The sequence below is a fragment of the Bactrocera oleae genome, chromosome 5 (genome assembly GCF_042242935.1).
Source record: "Bactrocera oleae isolate idBacOlea1 chromosome 5, idBacOlea1, whole genome shotgun sequence".
Classification (NCBI taxonomy): Eukaryota; Metazoa; Arthropoda; class Insecta; order Diptera; family Tephritidae; genus Bactrocera; species Bactrocera oleae.
In genome coordinates this window covers 12,807,581-12,831,351 of record NC_091539.1, presented here as the reverse complement: position 1 = coordinate 12,831,351, position 23,771 = coordinate 12,807,581, and the positions used below count along the sequence as shown (strand labels likewise).

General features: G+C 33.0%; 1 protein-coding gene across 7 annotated transcripts; it reads left to right on the top strand.

The window, feature by feature from the left end:
- The first annotated feature begins 1,933 nt into the window (after positions 1-1,933).
- On the top strand, positions 1,934-22,621 carry mthl1 (methuselah-like 1). Of its 7 annotated transcripts, none has more exons than XR_011396792.1 (3): positions 1,941-4,611; positions 16,217-16,622; positions 20,804-22,621. XR_011396792.1 is itself a non-coding variant. In XM_014229919.3 (2 exons), the coding sequence occupies exon 1, from the start codon at positions 2,568-2,570 to the stop codon at positions 4,608-4,610; it is 2,043 nt and encodes a 680-aa protein (XP_014085394.2). In that variant the 5' UTR covers positions 1,934-2,567; the 3' UTR covers position 4,611; positions 20,804-22,621. The 7 variants fall into 7 exon arrangements, 1 of the variants encoding a protein (XP_014085394.2); XR_011396793.1 differs by having other exon boundaries at positions 16,217-16,636; XR_011396789.1 differs by having other exon boundaries at positions 16,217-17,012.
- Positions 22,622-23,771: the final 1,150 nt, after the last annotated feature.

Sequence of the window (23,771 nt, the reverse complement as noted above, 5' to 3'; positions counted from 1 at the left end):
TGTAAATCACCTTAAAGTCAAAATAAATATATTTAATAGTTAATAAATTATTTAAATAAATAAACCCTATATCTTTAAGATTTTGACAAAATTACGATTTCTTTGGCGCCACGATCTGATGGTATGGATGATATGGGATAGAGGATGGCCTTAGGATTAAAAAATGTGAATGCACATACGCACCTCAGACTTATAGTTTTCGAGATATTTGTATTTAAAAATAGCTATTTCACCATATTTTTACACTTTGTACACATTTTTCAATGGATATATAAATGGGAATGCAAGTATGTTTGTAACGCGTTCACGCAGAAACCACGCAATCGATTATCACGAAAATTTGTACATATATGTCTTATAGTATTAGAAAGGACATAGGATATTTATTATTAAAGAAAAAATAAATTTTTTACTAATTGAGAAAAAAATTATTTTGGCAGATCATAACTATGTTTGTAAAATACCATACCATAAAGTAGTTTTCATGTTATGAAGGGCACCGATTTTGAAATCGTGAGTTGTGGGGAAAACTCATAAGCTATATAAAAGTACTCATAACCTCGTCAATTTAGGCGCAACATTCTTGAGATATTATGCATTCAAAGACACAAAATAACCTAAAATCCCTACCTTCCCCTTAATGTGTGTGCTATATGTTGCATATCTAAGTAATACCATGTTTTATATTAAGCAAGATTTCGCAATACAAAAATGATGCTTGTTAGCCTCGCCACAGTTTCTGTCGCCTAGTTAAAAAGAGCTGTTTTATAAATCTCCAACGGCAGTGAGGACAGTCTAAATGTAATCTAATCACTTCAATATTTGGTGGGAAAAAGGTATACGATTTAAATGAAGAAATTAAATACTTAAAGGTATATGTATACTTGTATATGTATGGTAAATGGTACTTACGCATACTCGTAGGTTTTGTATTGGCCTGGACTAAAGGTGGGAATTTCGAGCGCATTGCAATAGTTTGTTTATTGTTTTTGTAAGAAGTGAAACAAAAAGAGTAAATGTAAACAAAACTGGACAAGGTCACTGTACTCCATTCATGCGTTCAAGTGTCAATCATCGGTCAACGACAAAACGAACAATATACTCACACGTTTGAACGTCAAAACTCAACTTGAACTCATCAAAAATTGACGAAGGTTCAGTATACATAGATAATTCGCAGAGAGCAGTGACAATATCTACGAAAAATTTATAATGCTCATAATTATTTTAAAACTCCAATGTTCGAGCATCTACAATTACTTATATATTTGGCTTCTGTAAAGAGCAGGTTACGTATATACATATGTATGTGTGCACTTCAAGTTATTTCTACGTATATGCATATTTGTATGGGCAAACATTTTTAACCGTTCGCGCATAACCATACATATGTATGTGTGCTTGTATGACCACAACTAGTGGTGCAGTGATTGACACACAATTTGTATGCTTCTGGTTTTTTTTAAATATTCCACAATTTACCATGTTTTGATTTTTATATCGCATCACATTATGGTGGATGAATCAAACCGGATGCAAATACAATGTATGTTAGCAGATAGCCACCAATACACACACACATATTTACAGCAGTGCATATATGTATAAGTAATACATATATTAATATAGGACAATAACATTTAATTGTGGCTTTAAATGTTTGTGTAGGATAAATATTTTCTATTTATTATTGTTGTAATTGTAATCAATGAAAGCTTGGTATATGTAATTTTGTTTAATATGTTGGGATACAAGATTTTGTAAATGAGCATAACAGTATAATTATTAATTAAATATGAGGATGAACGCCAATATGCCATATATCGATGTACAATACTTTTTCTGCACTGCTTATACAAGATTTGGTCAATTTATTTATAAATTTTATATAATGTCTCCTGACTGATTTTTTCATTAATCGATAGATTTCTTCAATATACGACTACTAGTTCGATTTCTTCCCATCACTAAGTTGATCGAGAAATAAATATGAGAATAACACAAAACGGAATGCCAAGAAATGTCGAAAAGTTAAAAAAAAGAGAGGAAACCAACGACGACGCGAAATAATAGAAATTCAACGTTCTCTGCGCAAAGTCGATTAACCGCTGTGTTTTCCACCTTCAGTTCAGTGTTAAAAATTCAACGTGATGCAATTAGTAGTTGCAATTAGGTGAAGAATTCAGTTGGTTTAGTTTTTCGAGCGCGTGTTATTTATTTTTATTTTCCTCGTTACTTCCATTTTTGCCGAGTTCTCATATTATTAACAAATTATTATTGTAAAACGAATCTTCCTCAGCGTAGCAGTGAAATTATGGCAATTGCAAAACAGTGAAATTTAGTGTGTAAGCTCACGAAATACATATGTGGTGAAGGTAGTGGCAATAATGAAACTATTGCAACCCAAAGAGAAATGAAATAAAAGTGTAGTGAAGGTACGAAAACCAAACAATGCAGCTTCAGATAAATATTTTGTACGAGTATTTATATTTTTACATTGTGTGGTAATACCAATAAAATTCGAAGTGGCATTGAAAAGTTTACTTATTTTTTTATATAATTGCAATATGCATGTAATGCAAATATCAAACATTAGAAGGAGTACCTTAGTTTTCCTTATTCTGTATTCATTGCTGCATCGTGGAAAACTGACAAATGCAACAAATGATGTTGAAAAAAAAACGATTGAAACGGAATCTTTAACCCACAACGTAGTACCCAGTGCAAATCCGACTTTTACAGATGGGGCACCGGCCATAACAACAGCATTACCGGGGATACCTCCGCCACAAGTGAACCTAAATAAATGCTGTCGGTACAATGAGCACATGGATATGAATAAAACTTGTGTAATGGGCAATTCCAAGTTATGGGTGCCCTTGATCTATCGTATTATGCAACGAAGATATCATAGTCCTCAAGGTGGAAAGCCGAAGTTTATGACATTCCAGGAAAATGTACGTCCAATCGTAGATGTGGACAATAATAATTCCAGTGAGGATGTGTCGATGGTGAATGATGCAAAAGAAACAAAACGTAGTTGCACCGAGGAAGAATTGGAACTTTTCTCTGCAGGCGGAAATTGGTTAATATTTTCTAATGGTTCTTTATTTTTGGGTGAGAGGAAACAATTTATCGAACCCCAGCGATATTGTGTTGATAGAAATGTGGCGCTAGTCTGCTTTCCTAGAGAGCAAAATTCTCAGCAACGAATAAAAATAAGAAAATGCTGCGGTTGGAATGGAATTTATGATGCTACAAACGAAACTTGCATATTTCCCAACAGTAATGATGATACTAACGTTATTAGTACACCTGAATTGCCTTTAAATGAAAGCTTGTACCAGACAATATACGGGTTTCCCACATGCCACCATAAAGTTGTACCTTATGCCATTGCGGGGGATTGGAATGAAAACCAAATGGATGACGAGGATGGAAGTCTAAAATTGCCACATAAAAACATATCTACGGGTGATTATTGCCTTGAACATTTTCGTGAAAAGGGCGTAATTGTTACAGTTAAAATATTCACATGTCTTCATCACTTTTCTACCGAAGCACCTGCTAATGCTATAGCGGCTGTCCGTAGCACTACTAGTAATATGGTTCAAGCAGCAGCGCTTAACATTGGAATCGTAATTTCAGTGGTTTTTCTGGCAGCTACGTTGATAGCTGGCTATATGATGCCCTCTGTTCATCATATGCTTCATTGGCGTTGTCAGATTTACTACGTTTTTTGCTTGTTTGTTGGAGATTTAATACTCGCCTACACACAATTATCCCACTCGCTTGAACATGGTTCATTCACCTGCCTTTTACTTGCTAGCACAATGCATTTTTTCTTTCTATCTGCTTTCTTTTGGCTAAACACCATGTGTTTCAATATTTGGTGGACATTTCGCGACTTTAGACCAAGCTCTCTCGAACGCAATCAAGAACTGTTACGTTTACGACTATATTCGGCGTACGCTTGGGGTGTGCCCTTATTGATAAGCGCAATTGCTTTTACAGTAGATCATGTGCCAGAGACACAGTTATTACGACCAGGATTTGGCGAACGTAGTTGTTGGTTTAGCGGCGAGCATTTATCAATTTTTGCATACTTCTTCGGCCCAATTGGACTTTTACTGTGTGCTAACATTGTACTTTTCATATCAACTACTCATCAATTAACATGCGGTTTGTGGAAGCGAGACGATGTCAAATCGACCACCGAAAAGACCGCACTGGGGAAAGTATGTTTAAAACTAGTCGTGGTAATGGGGGTTACCTGGATAGCCGACGTAATATCATGGGTAGTTGGAGGACCCCATTCTGTTTGGTTTTTTACTGACATGATAAATGCTTTGCAAGGTGTGTTTATTTTCATTGTGGTTGGTTGCCAACCACAAGTTTGGGCCGCTTGTAAGCGTTTTTGTTGTCCCCGTTCGCGACAAGAGATTACAAACACAACAAATGGCGTACAGCATTCAAGTTCTTCACAAGGTTTACCATCGGTCGGAGGATATGCAGGTGGGGAAGTTACGCAAAATACATCAGTAAATACCACATCTGTAAGTGGTAGCCAGCAGACGCAAACAAAAATACCAATGGAAACAGTATGTTAAGGTAAGAGTTCCTACGTTTTTTCTATGTTTATACATACATACATACATATTAGAGCTATTGGTATTCAATTAACCGGATTAACCGGATAGGGCATTATTAGAATAATAAAATTCGGATAGTCGTCGACTATTCACTTAACTGCTCATTTCGACTATCCGGTTAACCGTTTGCTGTCGAATATTCGAAAAGTGTTGAAAGTTATTAGAATAATTTTAAGAGCCCTAATATAATACATATGTACTCGTATGTATATATGTATCTTTGAAGCGAAAGTCAGACAGATACCATATCAAAAACTTTCTACCACTTTTAAAATGTAATTTGTCTCAAACTGTGGTTTTATGTTTTTACTATTCTTAAAGATCAGTTTAAAAAACAGTGTATTTTAGTTGTTCACATTATAAAGCATATAATCCATTTACCTTACCTAAAAGAAAACGTCGGAGACCCTATAAAGTATAGCATATATAAATGATCGTGACGAGTTGAGTCGATTTTTTCATGTCTGTCTGTAAGTGTTTGTATACGCGAACTAATCCCCCTAAGTTTTTGAGATATCGATGTAAATTTTTGCCAACGCCGTTTTCTGCTCAAGAAGTTGCTATATATCGGAACCGCCAGTGTTGGACAACTATAGAATATAGCTGTCATACAAGCTGACCGATCAATGTCATTAATACAATGTCCGAACATATTGTTCAGATCGGACCACTATAGCATATAGTTATGCTATCAAAATCAAGATAAAAAATACACCTGTGAAAGATATCCCGAAGTTAAAGTTTATTTCTTAGTTTTTCTTCGGAAATTCCTGCCGTTCACTATTGTGTAGGTTTAATGGTAAGCATCTTAAAGCTTTTTTAAATTTGTTGCTAATAGCGACGCCACCTTGACACCATTAGCTGTTCAGAATCGGTTGAAGGACTTCTCAAAGAATAAATCACAAATTTAGCTCTAGGACAGTCGAATAATTAGCGTTTCCCGTTCATGTTTAATATGAATGCATGAATACGTTTAATGCCGTTACAAAATCGGCGAGCCTAACCAATATATAGGAAATGGAACTGACTCATTATACTTATTTGATTTTACGTACAAAATATACCGTTCAGGTCACGAAATATATACACTTTCTCAAGAATTTCAGTGTTATTCATAAGTACGGTACTTTTTCTATATTAAGAATATTTACACTTACATATAAATTATCACATTTGTTTATATTCAAAAATGTTTAAAGTATAGGTATACATATATACATATGTATATGCATATTATATATAGCCTGTACATTGTTATTGCAAGCAATGTTATTTCAAATGCACGCCCAAGTAGCCCCTTCCATATGTATTTGTAATATTCTTTTCGGATATTCCTTTGTATCGTTTAACTGTGAATAATACATACAAATAACTACCCACATAGAGGTACTTGAATGTGTGTATGTATATCCGCACAATTGTTAGCTTTTAATAAATTAGCACACTTGAGATTTCTGCAACATGCCACATTCGTGTATCCAGAAGATAGGGCATGTGCGCTAAGGCAAGCAATATAGGCAATTAGCAAACGCTTTAATTAATTTTTGGAAAATAAAATAAATAAATATTTAAACTTACTGAAATGAACATTCCATTCCATGCTAAAGGTCCATAGAGTGTTATTAGTGCTTCTACGCCGTTCTTTTAAAACATTTTCCTATGGTAAAAAAATTATTGGAAAATGGAAAATTTTGCAAAGGGGGCAGAAACTATATATAGCATATGGTATATGTGAAAGGATAAACACTATTTCCGTAATGTAAAAAATAACTTATTGTGGCGAAATTTCATACTGTGAGTTTATTCATTGTATATTCTGATTATAATAATTTTCATTTACCACCCATTGATTTAACTTCTTTTGTTTCGCAAAGTAAATAACCTTATAGGTGAAGTAGATCTGAATGTTTTCCGAGTTTTACTCATTTTGACCAATACACCTACATATGTATATACTACATATACAGACGTGTTCGAAATAATAATAACAACCAACGCGAACATAGAAATTCATGAATAAAATTTTTATTCGACAAACAGTTATGCAAAGTTAGAGTTAAAAAAAAAAGAACTTGATTAACATATGCACGCTAAATTGTTTTTTACGGCGTTTTTTGTTACTTTGAGCACGAAACAATCTGTTCGAAAAAATAAGAACAAAATCAAATAGGCGGTTTATCTACCGTTATCGACATTAAATTTTTGGTTCTCGGCTACATAAATTTTCATTATATTCAAATATTCTTATCTAACTTCGAATTTGAGCGAGTTGGGAGTTTAAATTATTGTTAATCCTTCAAAACCGGAAGGAGCTCGATATTGTTCTACTGAGAAAAATTATTAAAAAGTTGCTCTCGGAAAGGAAAATGTTTGCCTATATAAGGGAGCTTTTGGAAATAACATATGGAGTGATATTAAACTCCGAAAATTGATCGCCGAAAGCTGAAAAGAGGGGAAGGTACAAAAAAACTTTCATAAGCAGGATGAGCTTAAAAAGGGGCCGTTTACGACTTTCAGGCAGTTAAAAAATTAAATACAAATGTCAATATCAACATCGTATAGAAGAAAAAGGTTTATCACTGCTAACCTAAAAGCACGTAGTCCAAGAAAATTACCTTTACTGAAAAGTGTGCACATAAAGCAGCTACTTGATATTGATAGAATGTTTGTAAGTGAACCTCTGTCACTTTGGCACAGGATTCTATGCTCCGATGAGACAAAGATTGTTCAGTTATACTAAGCCACAAATTAAGATACAAAATTGTAATGCATATGTTTTTTTTAAATGGGCGGGGCCCTCCTTCATATTACTTTAATGTATGTATGTATAAACAACCCAAACCTCTAAAGCCAAATCAACCAAACTTGTTTAAAACAAGTATGTCTAGCTCTTTCTTATACAGCGCGAAATAGGATGATAACCACATCCACTCCCCATACAACGTTTATGTTGAAAAGTACTAAAAGTGCTGTAACTTACTAAAGTTTCAAAATGATACAGACAGGCGTTATAGGAATCGCAATAAAAATTGGACATTGGGCATGAAATCGCTAACTTTTAAGGTAAATCCTATATATCTGCAACTACTCGAGCAATTTCAACCAAATTTAGTGCATAATATTGTATTTGATTTAAAAATCGGAATAAAACTTTGTAACTATGCGCTAAAGGTAGTTCAACTCAGTTGTAAAACCGTTCAAATTGGATTAGATGCCGACATAGTGGATAAAGTGCCTATAGCTGACTTTTTGCTGAAAATATCGGCCAATGTGTGAGTTATCTTAATAAAATTGTTCAATCAGCTCAGATTCTCCCATAGCCCCAATATACCAGGTATAGGAATTTCCGACTTTCCAACTGACTTTACAACTTTTATGTTGGTCAATATGTATAATATAATATTCAATAAGTAGGCATATGTCTGCACCGTTTTCTATACACATGTAAGTATATACATATGTATGCTTACAAACATTGAACCATTCCAATTTATTATATTTTGAACAGGGTATATTAAGTTTGCAACGAAGGTTGTAATACCCAGAAAGAAAAGTGGAAGACCCAATAAAATATATATGTACAAACTACAAGTATATATCAGCGTGACGAGCTGAGTCGAGTTAGCCATGTATATCTGTCTATCAATCTGAAACTTTGCACACATCCTTTTCCCCCCAAGAAGTTGCTCACTTGTAGGAACCGCCGATATCGGACAACTATAGCATATAGTTGTCATACAAACTGAGCGTTGAGTTATTATTATTGAAATTAAGTTCTTGTATGGAAACATTTTTATTTGTGGAGGATTTCTTGCTTCGGTGCAATCGAAGTTATATTTTTTCTTGATTTAGTCTCATAATATAAGAGTTTGAGAATATTAATATTAAAATAAAATATATATAAATATATACCATATATAAGTGTAATTAATAAAAGCTAAAAATATTTTTTAAGTACTTAATTTGCGTTATTCAAAAACGCATAGTCATTGAACACACTGTATATTCTAGCTTATATGAATTTGAACTACATTCACATACGTTCAAGTAATATTTGTGTGTGTTGCGCGCATTCATAACATCTTAATAATATATTTTTCACGGTTGAAGTTTCTTTGAGCGCTTGCTGCCTTTGTAGACGTAGTAATTGTAAAATTTATTAACACATGTTTTTAAATGTACTACTTTAGCGGTGTTTCTATGAGCGTATGTGTGTATGTACATACTTTTGTTCAAATGCATTTGTGTATATCAGTACCTGGCAGTGGCGAAACCCGCGTCTTGGCTTTTATGAGTCTGTAAAACGCGTATGTACCGCTGCTATTATCGTCTGCTATCTTCGTGTCTTTCACTTTTCGCAATCACGGCCTCAGACCATGGCCTGCGGGGTCAACTGTGCCAACACTACAACGAACAATATGCGGTAAATATGTTGCTTAGAGGCGGTAAATACGCATAGAACAATGTAACAACTGAATTGAAAGAAGTTGTCACTTAACATAAGTGTATTTATTGTTGTTTTTTTTTTTGCAAATTACAGACCTTAATAGTTCTGAAGTGGGTTACAACAGTCATTTCGCGGTGCAGTAGGTTAATGGTGTCTTTAGTTGTTGGCGCCAATTCTGAAAATATTAATATCTGTAGGCATACAAATGCATCTAAGTAGATGCACAGTTACTTTCGGCAGGAATTGGCACTCCAAATATCTACATATGTCACAATTCGCACACACGCGCGTCTTATTTATAAACATACATGGATATTTGTATTTATGTATGTATATATGCAAATTTGCCAATCTGCCAGTTTACCCGTCGGTTTGTCTGCGAAAGCTGACTTGTTACACAAGAAAGACCGATTAAAGTGAGATTGCTTTCGTAAATTGGAGTAATCGAACAATGGCCATAATGATATTGTTATCAAATACAAACAAATAAAAATAAATTGCCTTTTCTGATGATATGTATGATTGTATACAATAAAATAAACCAGGAAACTGTAAACGGTTACTTGGTTCCGCCAGCTCGTAGGTTTAGGGGGTATTCTGGGGTAGGCGCATGAAAGTGAGGCGTTTTTTCGGGTTTTATAAATAAAAAACAAACTATTTTTACTATAATTTGCTTAACAAACATGTTTTAAGAATGCATAAAACAGTAAAACAAGTAAAGAAAAGGCTAAACTCGGGTGCAACCGAACATTTTATACTCTTCCGATTTGCAGGTACCAAAAAAAATGCTCATTAGGTGTTGCCAAAACTTTATAATAAACAAGAAAAAATGTTGACTTCGGCTGCACCGAAGCTAATATCCTTCACAAATAAAAAATATTCCTTGCAAGAACTTGATTTTGATTGGTCAGTTTGTATGGCAGTTATATTATGTGCTATATATAGTGATTCGATCTGAACAATTGCTTCGGAGATTGCACCGCTGCCTTGGACAATAACTCATGACAAATTTTGTGACCCGATTTAATCCATTTTAACCAGTAGGACACATTGTTAGTCGAGAGAGACGCTCTCTGAATTGATCGATATACATATGTATATGGTATAAAGGCAACCTGAGTTCAAAAATATTTATGTTGGGCAAATGGATGCTAATAGAAGTATTGACACGATTTTACTAATTTTTGGTATCACGACATAGTTATTATAACATAAAAATATGCTCTCTGAGTTTCCATAAGATACCACATAGATTGCGTGATATAATAGGTATATGTATGTACATACATAGAATATGGTGTAAAGTCTACCAGAAGTTCATCTTTATATTAGGTATGTTTGCGAGCTAGGGAACCGATTTTACCCAATTTTGACACAAAGGAAGAGATTTTCTCTGAATTTCGATAATACATATATGCATATGGATTGTTAAGACAATTTGCAACCCTGAACGTGAACATTAACTTAACGAGCGATTTGAAAGCACAAGACGAGGACAGTGGCAGCGAACGTTAGGGAGACACACTTAAATTTAAAGAACAGACGATGATAAGTGTATTTTTTTCGATTTGTGAATCCAATATCCATAAGTGTTTTGTAAATTTATAATTAAAGACAGTGGGCTTTTCTTTATTTTGATCGAACCCCACATATATTTTACAGGTTAACCGATATTTTTAGTTTAAAGTCAGCCATAAGCATTGAACTCCACATATTTGGTATCTGGTGGCTTGAAAATTCAGAGTCTGATTTCGGTGTGATTGATATTGGTATGAAATTTCACTCAAAAGTGGACGGTGACAGTCCCACTGTCCAATTTGGTAGTGTTCAACGTAACCGTTACGTCGGCAGTGGGCATAGTTTATTATCCATTTTTACATAGTATGAGGAGATGCTAGAAAGACTTGAGCTCAACAAGTTTTGTTGATTTAGTTTTAGTGATTTGTGAGATGTGAATTTTACAACCTCGACTTTGAGGTAAGTCAGTGTGGCGTTTACGTATTTTTTGAACAAGTTCGGTAGCCAAGCGGATGGCACTTTTGGCCATCTCATTAGCTATTTCATTTCCCAGAACGCCCTTGTGGCCTGGAATCCAGTATACCATAATATATGCAACCGCTTTCCGGAAGCCACTATATCTACTGCCTCCCTGCTTCTAAGGACATTCTCTGACGCAATACGATGTGAGATTATTGAAATCGAAACTTAATATCTAATAAATATATACACATATTACATATTACAGAAGTTGGTATTTATATAGCCTGGTACAAGATCTTCGGTTTGTCGCCACTTCAAAAAAGCGTAGTTAATTTAATGTATCCGTTTCCAATTTAGCTTCGAAAGCGAAATTGACAACGAGGACCTGAGTAGTGGGACTTTTTAAGACTACGCTAAAGAATCCAATCTAAAGCGCTTAATATGCACATCTCACAAACTAAGTACAACAAAGTATCAATAATCAGTAAAATTTTACTGCCAATTTTAGTTCGTTTTACTGATAATGAAATTGAATTTGCATTTCCAGTAAACTTTTATTGATTCCTGAAAAATATTTGCAATAAACCCAATTTTTACAGATTACTGGTAATATGTAAAAATAAAATATTGTTTACTGATTACTGAAAATCTCCATGTTTACGGATGGCTTTGTACCGAAAATATTAATCAATTTGTGAGATATTTTCTTACATTAAGTGAGCACGTTTTCATGGCATTGTTGTTTGGTGGTTTGTTGCTAAAATTTAATCAAATTGGTTCCTAATTTTTCCCTGCCCACACATACACCATATAAAGGGTTTTGTTACTCAAGTCAATTCCACACCATATGCGGATATATAAATATATTCACAGTATATGAACTAAATTTTATAAGACAATACTGTCGTTAGAGGGAAAAAATGAGTGATATTAGTCGATGCATTACTCTAGTCGGTTGATTTTATACCAGAAGTATCGGTCAATATGTGAGATAAGTTAAAAAAATTAGGTACATGTAAATTGGTAATAAAATGAAATCATCCATACTTTCCTTGGGCCACCATATACAAGGAGCGTTCCAAAGTAACAGGACTTTTAAAAAAAAGACGGAACAAATGGTTTTATCGGCAAAATCAATTAATTTGTCACGGTCCAAAAACATGTCGAACGAGTGTTTTAGCTCGTTGCCCGGTATGGCCGCCAGTATGCCGGTGCAAGCCTTTTGAATGGCCTCCACGTCTGCATAACGCTTTCCTTTCATCGGCAAATGCATTTTTCCGAAAAGGTAGAAGTCGCACGGTGCCATATCAGGTGAATATGGGGAGTAGTTGATTGTTAAAATGTGATTTTTGATCAAAACTTTCATCTTCGTGATGTTCGGGCCGAACACATCGAATACGGGGCACCAACCGCTTCAAAACTCCAAGGTAGAATACCGCATTAACGTTTTGGCCGGGTGGAACAAATTCTTCGTGGACAATACCGTTGGAATCATAAAAACAAATCGGCATTGTCTTTACTTTTGACTTCTCCAGACGCGATTTTTTTGGTTTCGGCTCATTTCTAATTTATGTCCTCACGACAACTTTGAAAACGTTGAAACCATTCGTGCACTCTGCTACGGGATAGGCAATCATCGCCATAAACTTGTTTCATCAATCGAAACGTTTCGGTAAAAGTTTTACCAATTTTAAAACAAAATTAAATGTTGAGTCTTTGTTCGAAGCTCATTTTCGCACCGATGACAAAAACATACTGACACTTAAAACACAATAACTTCACTTCCAATAGATGAAATGTCATGAAATTTTTACTGGAAGTCGATAAAGGATAGCACATTCTGACGCCGGCATATAGATGGCGCCACTAGAGTTTAACTTTGTTACTTTTTTACTTTTACTTTGGAGCTCACCTTGTACATAATATAATGTTTTTCGCTAATTAGGCTAGCTGTAAGGTGATCTCAGTTGAGTTCCGGGTTATGTTGATCAATCTTACGCAGACTTTAATATAAGGCAATATGAAGAAGAACAAGAAAAAACGTTAACTTCGGTTGCACCGAAGGTATAATACCCTTCACAGATACAAAAGTTCCTTACAATAACTTGATTCAGATCTAATTTCGTGAATCGGCAATAAAAAATAAAATTTAACTTTACTCCTTAGAAAATAACTCATGCCAAATTTCGTGAAGATACCTCGCCAAATGAAAGAGTTTTCCATACAAGCACTTGATTCCGATCGTCAATTTGTATGTCAGCTATATGCTATAGTCATCCGATCTCAATAATTTCTTCGGAGATTCCATTTCTAATTTCGTGAATCGGCAATAAAAAATAAAATTTAACTTTACTCCGATCGCTCAGTTTATATGATAGCTATATGACATAGTGATCCGATCTAAACAATTTCTTCGGAGATTATATTCTTGCCTTAGAAAATAACTCATGCCAAATTTCGTGAAGATACCTCGTCAAATGAAAGAGTTTTCCACACAAGCACTTGATTCCGATCGTCAATTTGTATGTCAGCTATATGCTATAGTCATCCGATCTCAATAATTTCTTCGGAGATTCCATTGTTGCCTTAAATAATAATACATGCCAAATTTCGGAAAGATACCTCGTCAAATGAAAGAGTTTTCCATACAAGGACTTTACTCCGATCGTTCAGTTAATATGGCAGCTATATGTTTTAGTCATCCGATCTGTACAATTTCTTCGGAGCTTGCACTATTGCTTTAAATAATATTCTATGGCTAATATCGTGAAGATACCTCGTCAAATGAAAGAGTTTTCCATACAAGCACTTGATTCCGATCATTCAGTTTGAATGGCAGCTATATGCTATAGTCATCCGATCAAAACAATTTCTTCGGAAATTACATTGTTACCTTAGAAAATAACTCGTGCCAAATTTCGTGAAGATATTACGTTAAATAAAAAGTTTCCCATTCAAGGACTGGCTTCCGATTGTTCAGTTTGTATGGCAGCAATAGCTATAGTGGTCCGATATCGGCCGTTCCGACAAATGAGACAAATGAGCAGCTTCTTAGTGAGAAAAGGACAGGTACAAAATTTTAGACCGATGGCTTAAAAACTGAGGGACTAGTTTGCGTATATACAGACGGACGGACAGACGGATATGGCTAAATCAACTCAGCTCATCCTGCTGATCATTTATATATATATTGTATTTTATAGGGTCTGCGACGTTTCCTTCTGGGTGTTAGAAACTTCGTGGCAAACTTAATATACCCTGTTCAGGGTATAAAAAAACACGCTTACTTCGGTTGCATTGAAGCTATAATACCCTTCACAAATACAAAAGATTCCATGCAAGAACTTGATTTTGATCGGTCAATTTATATGGCAGCTATATGCTGTAGTGGTCCGATATCGACAAATGAGCAGCTTCAGATGCATTTCTTATAGCAACTATATGTTTAAATAAACCTGAACAATTTGTGCGGAGATTGTGCAGCTGCCTTGGACAATAATCTATACCGAATTTCGTGCAAATATCCCAAATTTCGTGAATATTTCTTGTCTTGTTATTGAATACCAGACCTTGTTTGGCGAAGGTGCAAAGTTAAGTCAGATCAATGGGAAAGGGTATTATACGAGTTGGTTAGTATTATAAGTATTCGGTTAGTATTATAAGAGAATTTTTTGAATTAAGTTTGTCGGGATCTATTCTGAATAAGTAGGAGTTTAATCTGATATTGTATAATATCGAGAACGAAGTTGCGTGAGGTTTATTCTCGTTGCAGGAGGCAACTCGAGCTCACGGTGGAGTATATGCAGACATACATGGCTAAATAACTTGTCACGTTGATCAGTTATATAATATATAATACATATATTTTATAAGTTCTCCGACGTTTTTATGTGTTGCAATATTTTATATAATACTTTTTTTTCCATATTTCGAAGTATTCCCTACGCTTTTGACTCTTACAAATTATGAGTTTATTTAATGTTTAGCTTCAACCTGCTCTTCTTTTCCTATTATAATTAACGTTGTTCACATTTTGTGGTCCTTGTTTTATGGGGCCACTTCAGTCTTAATGCGTTTTTTCCGCTTTCAGATCAGTGTATGTTGTTTTAAAAATCCGAAAAAATTTGCAATCGGTCAATAGCCGGAGTGCAATGTACGAGTACTTGTGCAAATTTATATATTATTCTTGGTTTTGGAAACGACACGCCCTAGCCGAATAAAAATCGTGGGCCTTTCCAGCTCGCTATCGCTACCTCGCGTCTGCACACTCGCCTCACTAGTAAATTGCTGTTATTTCGTGGCCCTTTCTCTTGACAAAATATTTAGTAAATCGTGCGCAAACTTGCGTAATGAGTTTGAGTGCCAATTTAAATACATACATACATACTTACATATGGATACTGTCGTATATACGATATGCATATTAACATATGTACGTGTATGCACATTGTGACAATTTTATGACTTCTTTGAGCCAGTTGCTCTTTATTAAAATTGAACGCATTTGTCATTTAAATACAACCAAAGAAGAATTAAATGAAAAATACCATTTGCACTACAAATAGTACAAAAAAGCAAAAACAAGAAAAAACGCTAATTTCGACTGCATCAAAGTTATAATACCCCTCACATATTTCTTAAAACGTTTTGCTAGTCTTTTCTAGCTTTCTGATATCGTGGTCGAATTAGTTTCTCTTTCTTTTATATTTATTTTGATCGGTCAGTTTAAATGGCAGCTTTATACTATAGTTATCCGATCTGATCTTTTTGGAATTTTTATCGTTGCCTTGAACAATTATCAATGCCAAATTCTGTGAAGATGTCTTGTCAAATAAAAAAGTTTTCCATACAAGTTCCTGATTTGGATTGGTCAGTTTGTATGGGAGCTATATCCTATAGTGGTTCGATAGCGGTGATTCCACCAAAGGAGCAGCTTGTGAAGAAAAGGACAAGTGTAAAATTTCAGATCGATATCTAAAAAACTGTCTGCGAAATTTTCTTCTGGGTATTACGTGGCAAATTTAATATACCCTGTTCAGGGTATAAAAAATTAAAGAAAAGAATATGAAAGCTGTATGCTACATTACATTTGATATCTGATGTATATAAATTTGTATCTGTTTTCGTTTCTTTACAGTATTTCTTCAACGAAAGCACAATTTCATTTCACAGACGTCGGCAGTTTATTCACACCGATATATGTATGCACAACATACCATAGCAGCTGGACGACGGTGAACGCGTCGAATGCCGAAGATCAGATCACTGCAAAGCAGTGATTCCACAACAATTACAATAACAACAACAACAATGACTACAGTAATTACTACAACAAAAACAATAGTATTAACGTAAGCTATAGCCAGCAACGCAGATCGACGCACATTGCAAGATATTCACAGAGAAGCAGACAGTATTGCAAAAACAAAAAATATAGAGAAAAGCCAACCAGCGAAACCAAATTGGATAAAACAACAAGAGGGAAAAATAGAACAAAATGAGAAAACAACTACAACGAATAAGTGAAAAAGAAATTATACTATGTACGTACAAGTATGTAAGTAATTGACAAAGCTAAAACGAAGCTGCCTCTATAAAGAAAAAATCGCGGCGAACATTATTAGCGTATAATAGCTATAGCTATAGTCGTGGCAACGCAGCAGGAAGCGCAGATATGTGGTGGGGAGATTGAAAATTGCAAGCAAGAATTATTATATTCAGTTTGAGTAACGATTTCACGAATGTAAAGTATGTATGTATATGTATATATGTATATATGCTTCTTGGATTGGAAAACTTATGGATGAATGGTCATTTGGTTGGTTGGATACACAGTATGTGGGGTGAGGAAAAAATAGTTGGTTGAATAGTTGGAAAAATGAGTGAGCGTGATTTCGTATGTTGTTGCTCTGAAACTGCTGCTGCTCGACTAGGTGTGTTCATAAATCTGTGCTTACTCAAATGTATGTATGTATGTATAGAATGTAATTTTCTCTGTTATTTTAAGAATATATCAATACGAAACTAGCATGTTTATTTAAGCCTGGCATTAGTATGGCGTCTTTGAATTTAGCATAAGCAAGTCCAAAATAAACATTAGAAGATATAAGTACACAGAAATTATATTATAAATAACAATGACAATGTTAGATCTAATCGTATGTTGATGCGTGCTATTCAAAGCATATAATATATCGACAAACACATTTAGTTAGTTCACGACTGGGAAGTGGGAGTAAAACGATATATTTCGCATATATCTATGGTATGTACATACATACATATGTATGTATACATACTAATATACATAAATACTACATGGACGGAAAAACCTCTCTACAAATAAAAATAATTCTAACCCTGTTTGGAGTACTAAGCTTAACTACAATGGAATACGGTCAAAGTTTCATGACATTTCATCCAAATGTTTTAAAGTTATTGTCTGAAAGTAGTGCTGCCATTGCAATTTTTGTTTACACGTTTACAATCGCATAAGGAGAATATTTTGACAAAACATTATTTCCAGATGGAAAACTAAACCGTTGAATAATGGGCCCCGTTTTGCCTTAAAATATCGCAAAAATTGGTGAAATCTATTGGGTGACCGTGAAATGAAATTGAATGAGTTAGTTAACATCATCGACCTCTCAAAAGAACGCATAGGTCACTAATTCACTAGTTTTACAATATAGTGATCTGATCTGAACCATTTCTTCGGAGATTATTGTACATTGTTGCCTCGTCAAATGAAAAAACTTTTCATGCAAGTACTTCATTCCGATCGTTCAGCAGCTATATGCTATAGTGACCAAAACTGAACAATTTATCAGGTGCTTCCATTTCTGCAAGTTTCGCATACAAGCACTTGATTCCGATTGTTTCTGATCGATAGCTTAAAAATTAAGCGACTAGTTCTTATATATACAGACAAATGGATATGGCTAAATTTAGCTGACCATTCGTCCCGGTTTAACCGGTATCAAAACCGTCACCTAAGGCTCATTTATGTATAATAATAATATTATATAAAAAATCTTATTTTAAGGACTATTTTGACGATTTACTTTTCATTATGCCTTCAAGTATATAAATTTCCGGTTCCGTGTTTGTATTTTTGGAGCATTTAATATTTTAAAATCATTTGACATTGTACTGAGGTTTATGTAACTGCACGAACTCTGAAAGTAGGCGTCATATTTTTGACAAAACTTTTTCGTATGGTACCATCTCATCCTTTGACCAGGTCCACAAGGCAAATAAACCAAACAATTGTGTATATTTCTTAGACTTAAACAAATACCTTGCTGACGCCTTCCACTAGATAAACTTTTGAACTACAAACTGAACATTTGAGTTCTTCGCTGTTTTTACTTTAATGTACTTCATATTAGTCTTCACACATAAATATGTACATATGTATAGTTTGTTGTTCATTTGTACGCATTTTCTAAACATTTAACCTTCTGGCTTTATAGATTGTGTAAACAAACATTAAAAAAGAAAAAAACAGGAATTCCACTTCAGATACCTAAATTTCAACACACATACGAGTATGCCTTTGCATGCTTCCATACACACATGATATATTTGTATATAGAGAGAAGACGCCTGATTGTCTTCGTAATGCACTTTGAAGGGACATAAAAAATCAGGTCGCTTTTATTTTCGATTTTTTTATACTTGGCAAGGTTCGCCAACTGTACACGTTTTTCGAAATCAAATGAAAAAATAATGATGAAGCATTTCAATTGCTGTTTTGGTGTGAAAGCGATGAAAAGTAGCACATATACATACATACATTCATTGATTAATATAAAACATGTGAAGAAGATATGTAAACATTGCATACAGGAATACATACATACATATGTATATGCTAGGCTTATCAGGTTGTGATATTCAGTTCGCTGTTGTTGGTGTCGAAAAATCATAAAATAGATTTAGTTGGGATTTACCGGGTATTTGTGTCAAGTGCCAATTAGTATACAGGCAACAACAATGCTTATTCAATATGCAACGTATTTGCTTGTTTGTTGCTGTGTGTGAACATACCTTATTTTGGCAGTGACGCAAATATTTTACGTTTGGTATTACCCTTAATAATAATATTACATACTTTTGCACTTAAATACATACATTCATACATATTATATATATATTTAAAAGGATACTCTTTCAAGTTATACTTGTAGTAGGGTTCTTTTGCAAACTCTTTGATTAAGTTTAGTTTTAATGCACTTTTTTTTGACGAGTTGAATGAAATTTAGTTTTTATATCCTGAACAGGATATATTAAGTTTGGCACAAAATTTGTTACACCCAACACTTACGAATGGTTAGTTCGCCTTACGCAGAATACGAATTATACTCGCTAAGCCATATTTTGGTATCGACAATACTTTTATCATCAAAAGATGTGTTTCATTGAAACACGAAATTATGCTTTGTCCAGTTTTTTTGTTTCAAATTACAACTTGAACTAATAGGGAGAGTTCTTGCACTTAATTTCGTATTCGGTCCACATAATCAATAATTTAAATTTGTAATCTTTATCAAGCTTTCAAATAATTATGAACTCTATAGACTTATGAAATAAAAACGTTCAGAAATTACTGAAAATTTTGAATATTTCCTTTCGGCCAGTCAATGAGTAAACCCACTACCTGTTTCACAGTGTCGTTTCCTTTTTCACTTTTGTTTGAGTTGGGATTATTTTAAGAGCTTGCAAAAAATATTTAATCAAAAGAAATTTAAGAAAAAATATTAGTTTAAAACACTAATCACATCAGCATACATTTTGCACAATACTGTACATTTACAAGTCGGAATATGTAGGTACCATATTAAAAGTGAAATTTTCCAGACAATACTTGCACGTATGAATGTACGCTTGTATTAATGTCAATGCAAATATGCTTACATACAGGTTTTTTTTTTAATAATAATTAAATATTTTTGATAAATATTAGCCACATAAATCCATATTTTTGTTTCACTATGATGTTTCGAAATATAAAATATAAAAATTACATAGTTTTGATACATACATATCTACATATACTTACATGCATTCATAATGCACACGTTGAAACGATTTTGGTATACTGTAGTATATTTTTTGTCACGATTATTTTACGTGTATTTTTGCTCGCCCTTTCGCTGGTATCTACCTATTTTGTTATTTAATTTTTAATGCTTTTTTGACGTCCTTATCAAAGTTATAAGACGCTTTAATTATACGCTGAATAGGGCATATTAAGTTTGCCACGAACTTTGTAACACCCAAGGAGTACACACTATCAAACGTAACTCCCAAAATTTTGCAGTTGTTCACTGTCGAGATTTTAATGTCATCAACAAAAATGTTGAAGTCTAGTCCGTATTCCTTCGTTCACTTGGTGATTAGTGCCGTTCTGGATTTAGCAAGGGAGAGTTTTAAGCTCCTTGCAGGGAACTCACTTAAATAACGGTTTTACCCAGCAGATACAAGAGTAATATTTTTATATCTGCTTTTATTTTCACAATACCTATAAACCGATATTTTTGGCAAAGCTAGCAATAAAATGTATTAATGTGTCTTATATTAATGTTAGCGACTGTATAATGTTTATGTAAATTAAATTCGTTTTAAAATAAGGTTAAGTTACATTTATATACATATATACATACATATGTATTATATTTTTAATAATTACTAATAATACTTCTTTACTTTTTTATTACAGCCTCTCAAAGTACTTACAAAATTTCATGAACAACAGTCGCCATGCTTTTCTTTTCCTGCCTGCAGAAGATTTAATTATATAAGTGTTTTCTTTGGTTTAACGAATTGCCATTGGTAAACTATTCTTACGCTATCGCTAATATTTTAATTCTCCTCACAATACAAATTATTTAACGCCTTAAGACTAGGATATTTTATTTATAAAGCTACGCTAATATACTTTATTCATGAAACTTCACTATATACAGCGAAATTTCGGTATGTCATGCGGTAAACCAACTAAACCACACTCACGTACCGAGTATATTAAGCAACAGCTCAGTTTGCACAATATAAATTTGTTTGCTTTATTTTACACATTTATTTGCATACACATACACACAAACAATACAAATGCATTTATATTATTTTAAGCCAAAATTCAGAGGTAAAAATTGTTTTTTTTTTATTTATTTTCGAATATTTACATCCACACATACATACATACATACGTTTATTATTGAATATTACTCACGCTGCTACGTTGCTGTTGACTTTGTGCGATGTGTGTATGTATCGCTGCTCCACTATATATGCCTGTAAGCTTTACCTTTGCTTGAGTATTTTGCAAAATTGTTAATTTAAATAAATAAGATATGAAGTGTATACATAAGCCTTAAATATTTGTATTGAGTTTATGCTCATATGCTCAATTTGCTTGCTCTAAACAATTTTTTTAAAGAAAATGCTGAATTTTGATCAGTTATCTACAAACATACATATGTACGTAAAGGCATGCTAAAAAATTAACAATTAGCGCAAAATTTTAATTACATACAAAATATTACAAGAAATGTAACTTTTATGACTGAATGCGCGCAGCTACTCTTATGAATTGTATAAACTTTTCACGTGTTTTTAAATTTGTTAACTATGTATTATTATTTTTTTAATTTTTATTTTATTTTATAAGAAATTGTACAACAATTAACATATTATAGTTAGTCATTTTGCATTAAATTATACTCGAATAAATGAGAACAACGAATATTGCTGCTATAAATTTACTTTAATTGTATGTGTAAGCAACTTTACATACAACTTTATGTATTTTATCTTTTAATGTATATGATATTATTGCGGCAAAACTGCAGTGTCATAATTGTAGTAACATAATTTTTTAATTACACTAGTATTCAAATTTGCACAAAGTATGCGAATTAGCGCATCAACGTCTCTCATACATTTTACTTAAGACAATAAACGTATTTTCGTAATATACAAGTATATATACATACTACACACTTAATACAAAAATTATACATACATATATATGTACATATTGCATATGTATGCGTGCACTTAAACAACTACACAGTTTATGGAAAAGAAAGTTAACATTTAATTAAAACAACTTACTGAACATGAAAATAAAATCGAAATTCTTAAAGAAAAGAGAGTCTAACTGAATATAACATAGATTATATATGTCTTACGAGTATTTACAAGGACTGTTTAAAAAATATTTCTGCCAAATCGAAAAAACGAAATTGTAGTTATTGTTTTGAAAATTAGTATAAGCCTTAGTTAAAAAGTAAGTTAAAAAGTTTTATTAAAAAGAAAACTAAAAGTAACAAGATTTTAATATTGCTATAAAAACAATGCACTATATACAAATATGCAAAATAAATTTTCTATACTACTATTTATTATACATTAAAAATGGTATACATATGTGTATACACGTTACATTTATTATACATATATAGATAGTTTATAAACACATACAACGATGAATAAATATATGTAACTAAATTTTACGATGTCAAAAATTTGAAAATTTTGCGTTTTATTTTACAGTGTGGAATGAACTGAGTGGTAATGTTTACAGCAATGTTGCGGCACAATGATGCTAAAACCACAATTACAATGTAAAGTTGCTTATTTTAATTTTATGTCTAAAAGTTAACACCAGTGTATCCGCCTACGCCTTGTTATAGATATGATATACATTAAGGTGGATCAAACTGCACATAGTGTACTCAATTTTATAAAAATCGGTTCAATAGCTTAATTCAATAGGTTAAAGTAGAAATAATTATATATTTTAAGTGTGTTAAAAAAATTATATTAATTTTGCTGGAAATTGAAATAATGTTTCATAATAAAATTTTGCAATAATATTTTTGCTTTAAAATATTACAAAATAATCGCGAAATTCATTTTAAAAGTACTTACTTATATTTCTTTAAACATATTTAACGTATTTTTGGCTTGCTGAATATAGCTTTGCATTGTTATCATACACTTTTATCAGAGAACGTATATGATAGAGAAGGTTCAATTGCGGACCAGCGTGTGAATTGTCAAAACCTAACAAGATTTTAATAGTGGATTTCACCAGAGAACGTATATCATAGAGAAGGTTCAATTGCGGACCAGCGTGTGAATTGTCAAAACGTAACAAGATTTTAATAGAGGATTTCACCACTTTTGGCTCGGAAGGAGAAATTTTAACAGTGGAGAGTGAACAGAGCTGAGCATTGTATGAAAATTATGCTCAGAGACTTGCTTCGATATTACAGCTGCATGTTAGCCTTTTGGCTTATATTTTTATACGTTTATATGCAATCATATTTATTGATATGAATATCATTTTGCGAATTTTTATGAATGCATGCATAACTGATAAGATCTTTTAAATTATGAAATTTCGAAATAATATTTATAGTCAATTTGGGCATTTAATAATTTTATTTAGTTTTTACCTAATATACATTCATACTAAATAGTTTATATTATAATAATAGAGATTGAATTTATTACAATATATGTACATAAGTATGTATGTACATCTTTTATCATATTAATCTTATATAGTCATATGTATGTACGTAAGTATTTGAATGTACGCATTCAGAAAGTCAAATCATGAAATTTTAATATTTGTCTATTTCCTGAAATTTGAAACCTATTGTAATTGTATTATT

Coding starts and splice junctions, on each gene's coding strand:
- mthl1 (XM_014229919.3), top strand. CDS start 2,568: ATGCATGTAATGCAAATATCAAACATTAGAAGGAGTACCTTAGTTTTC.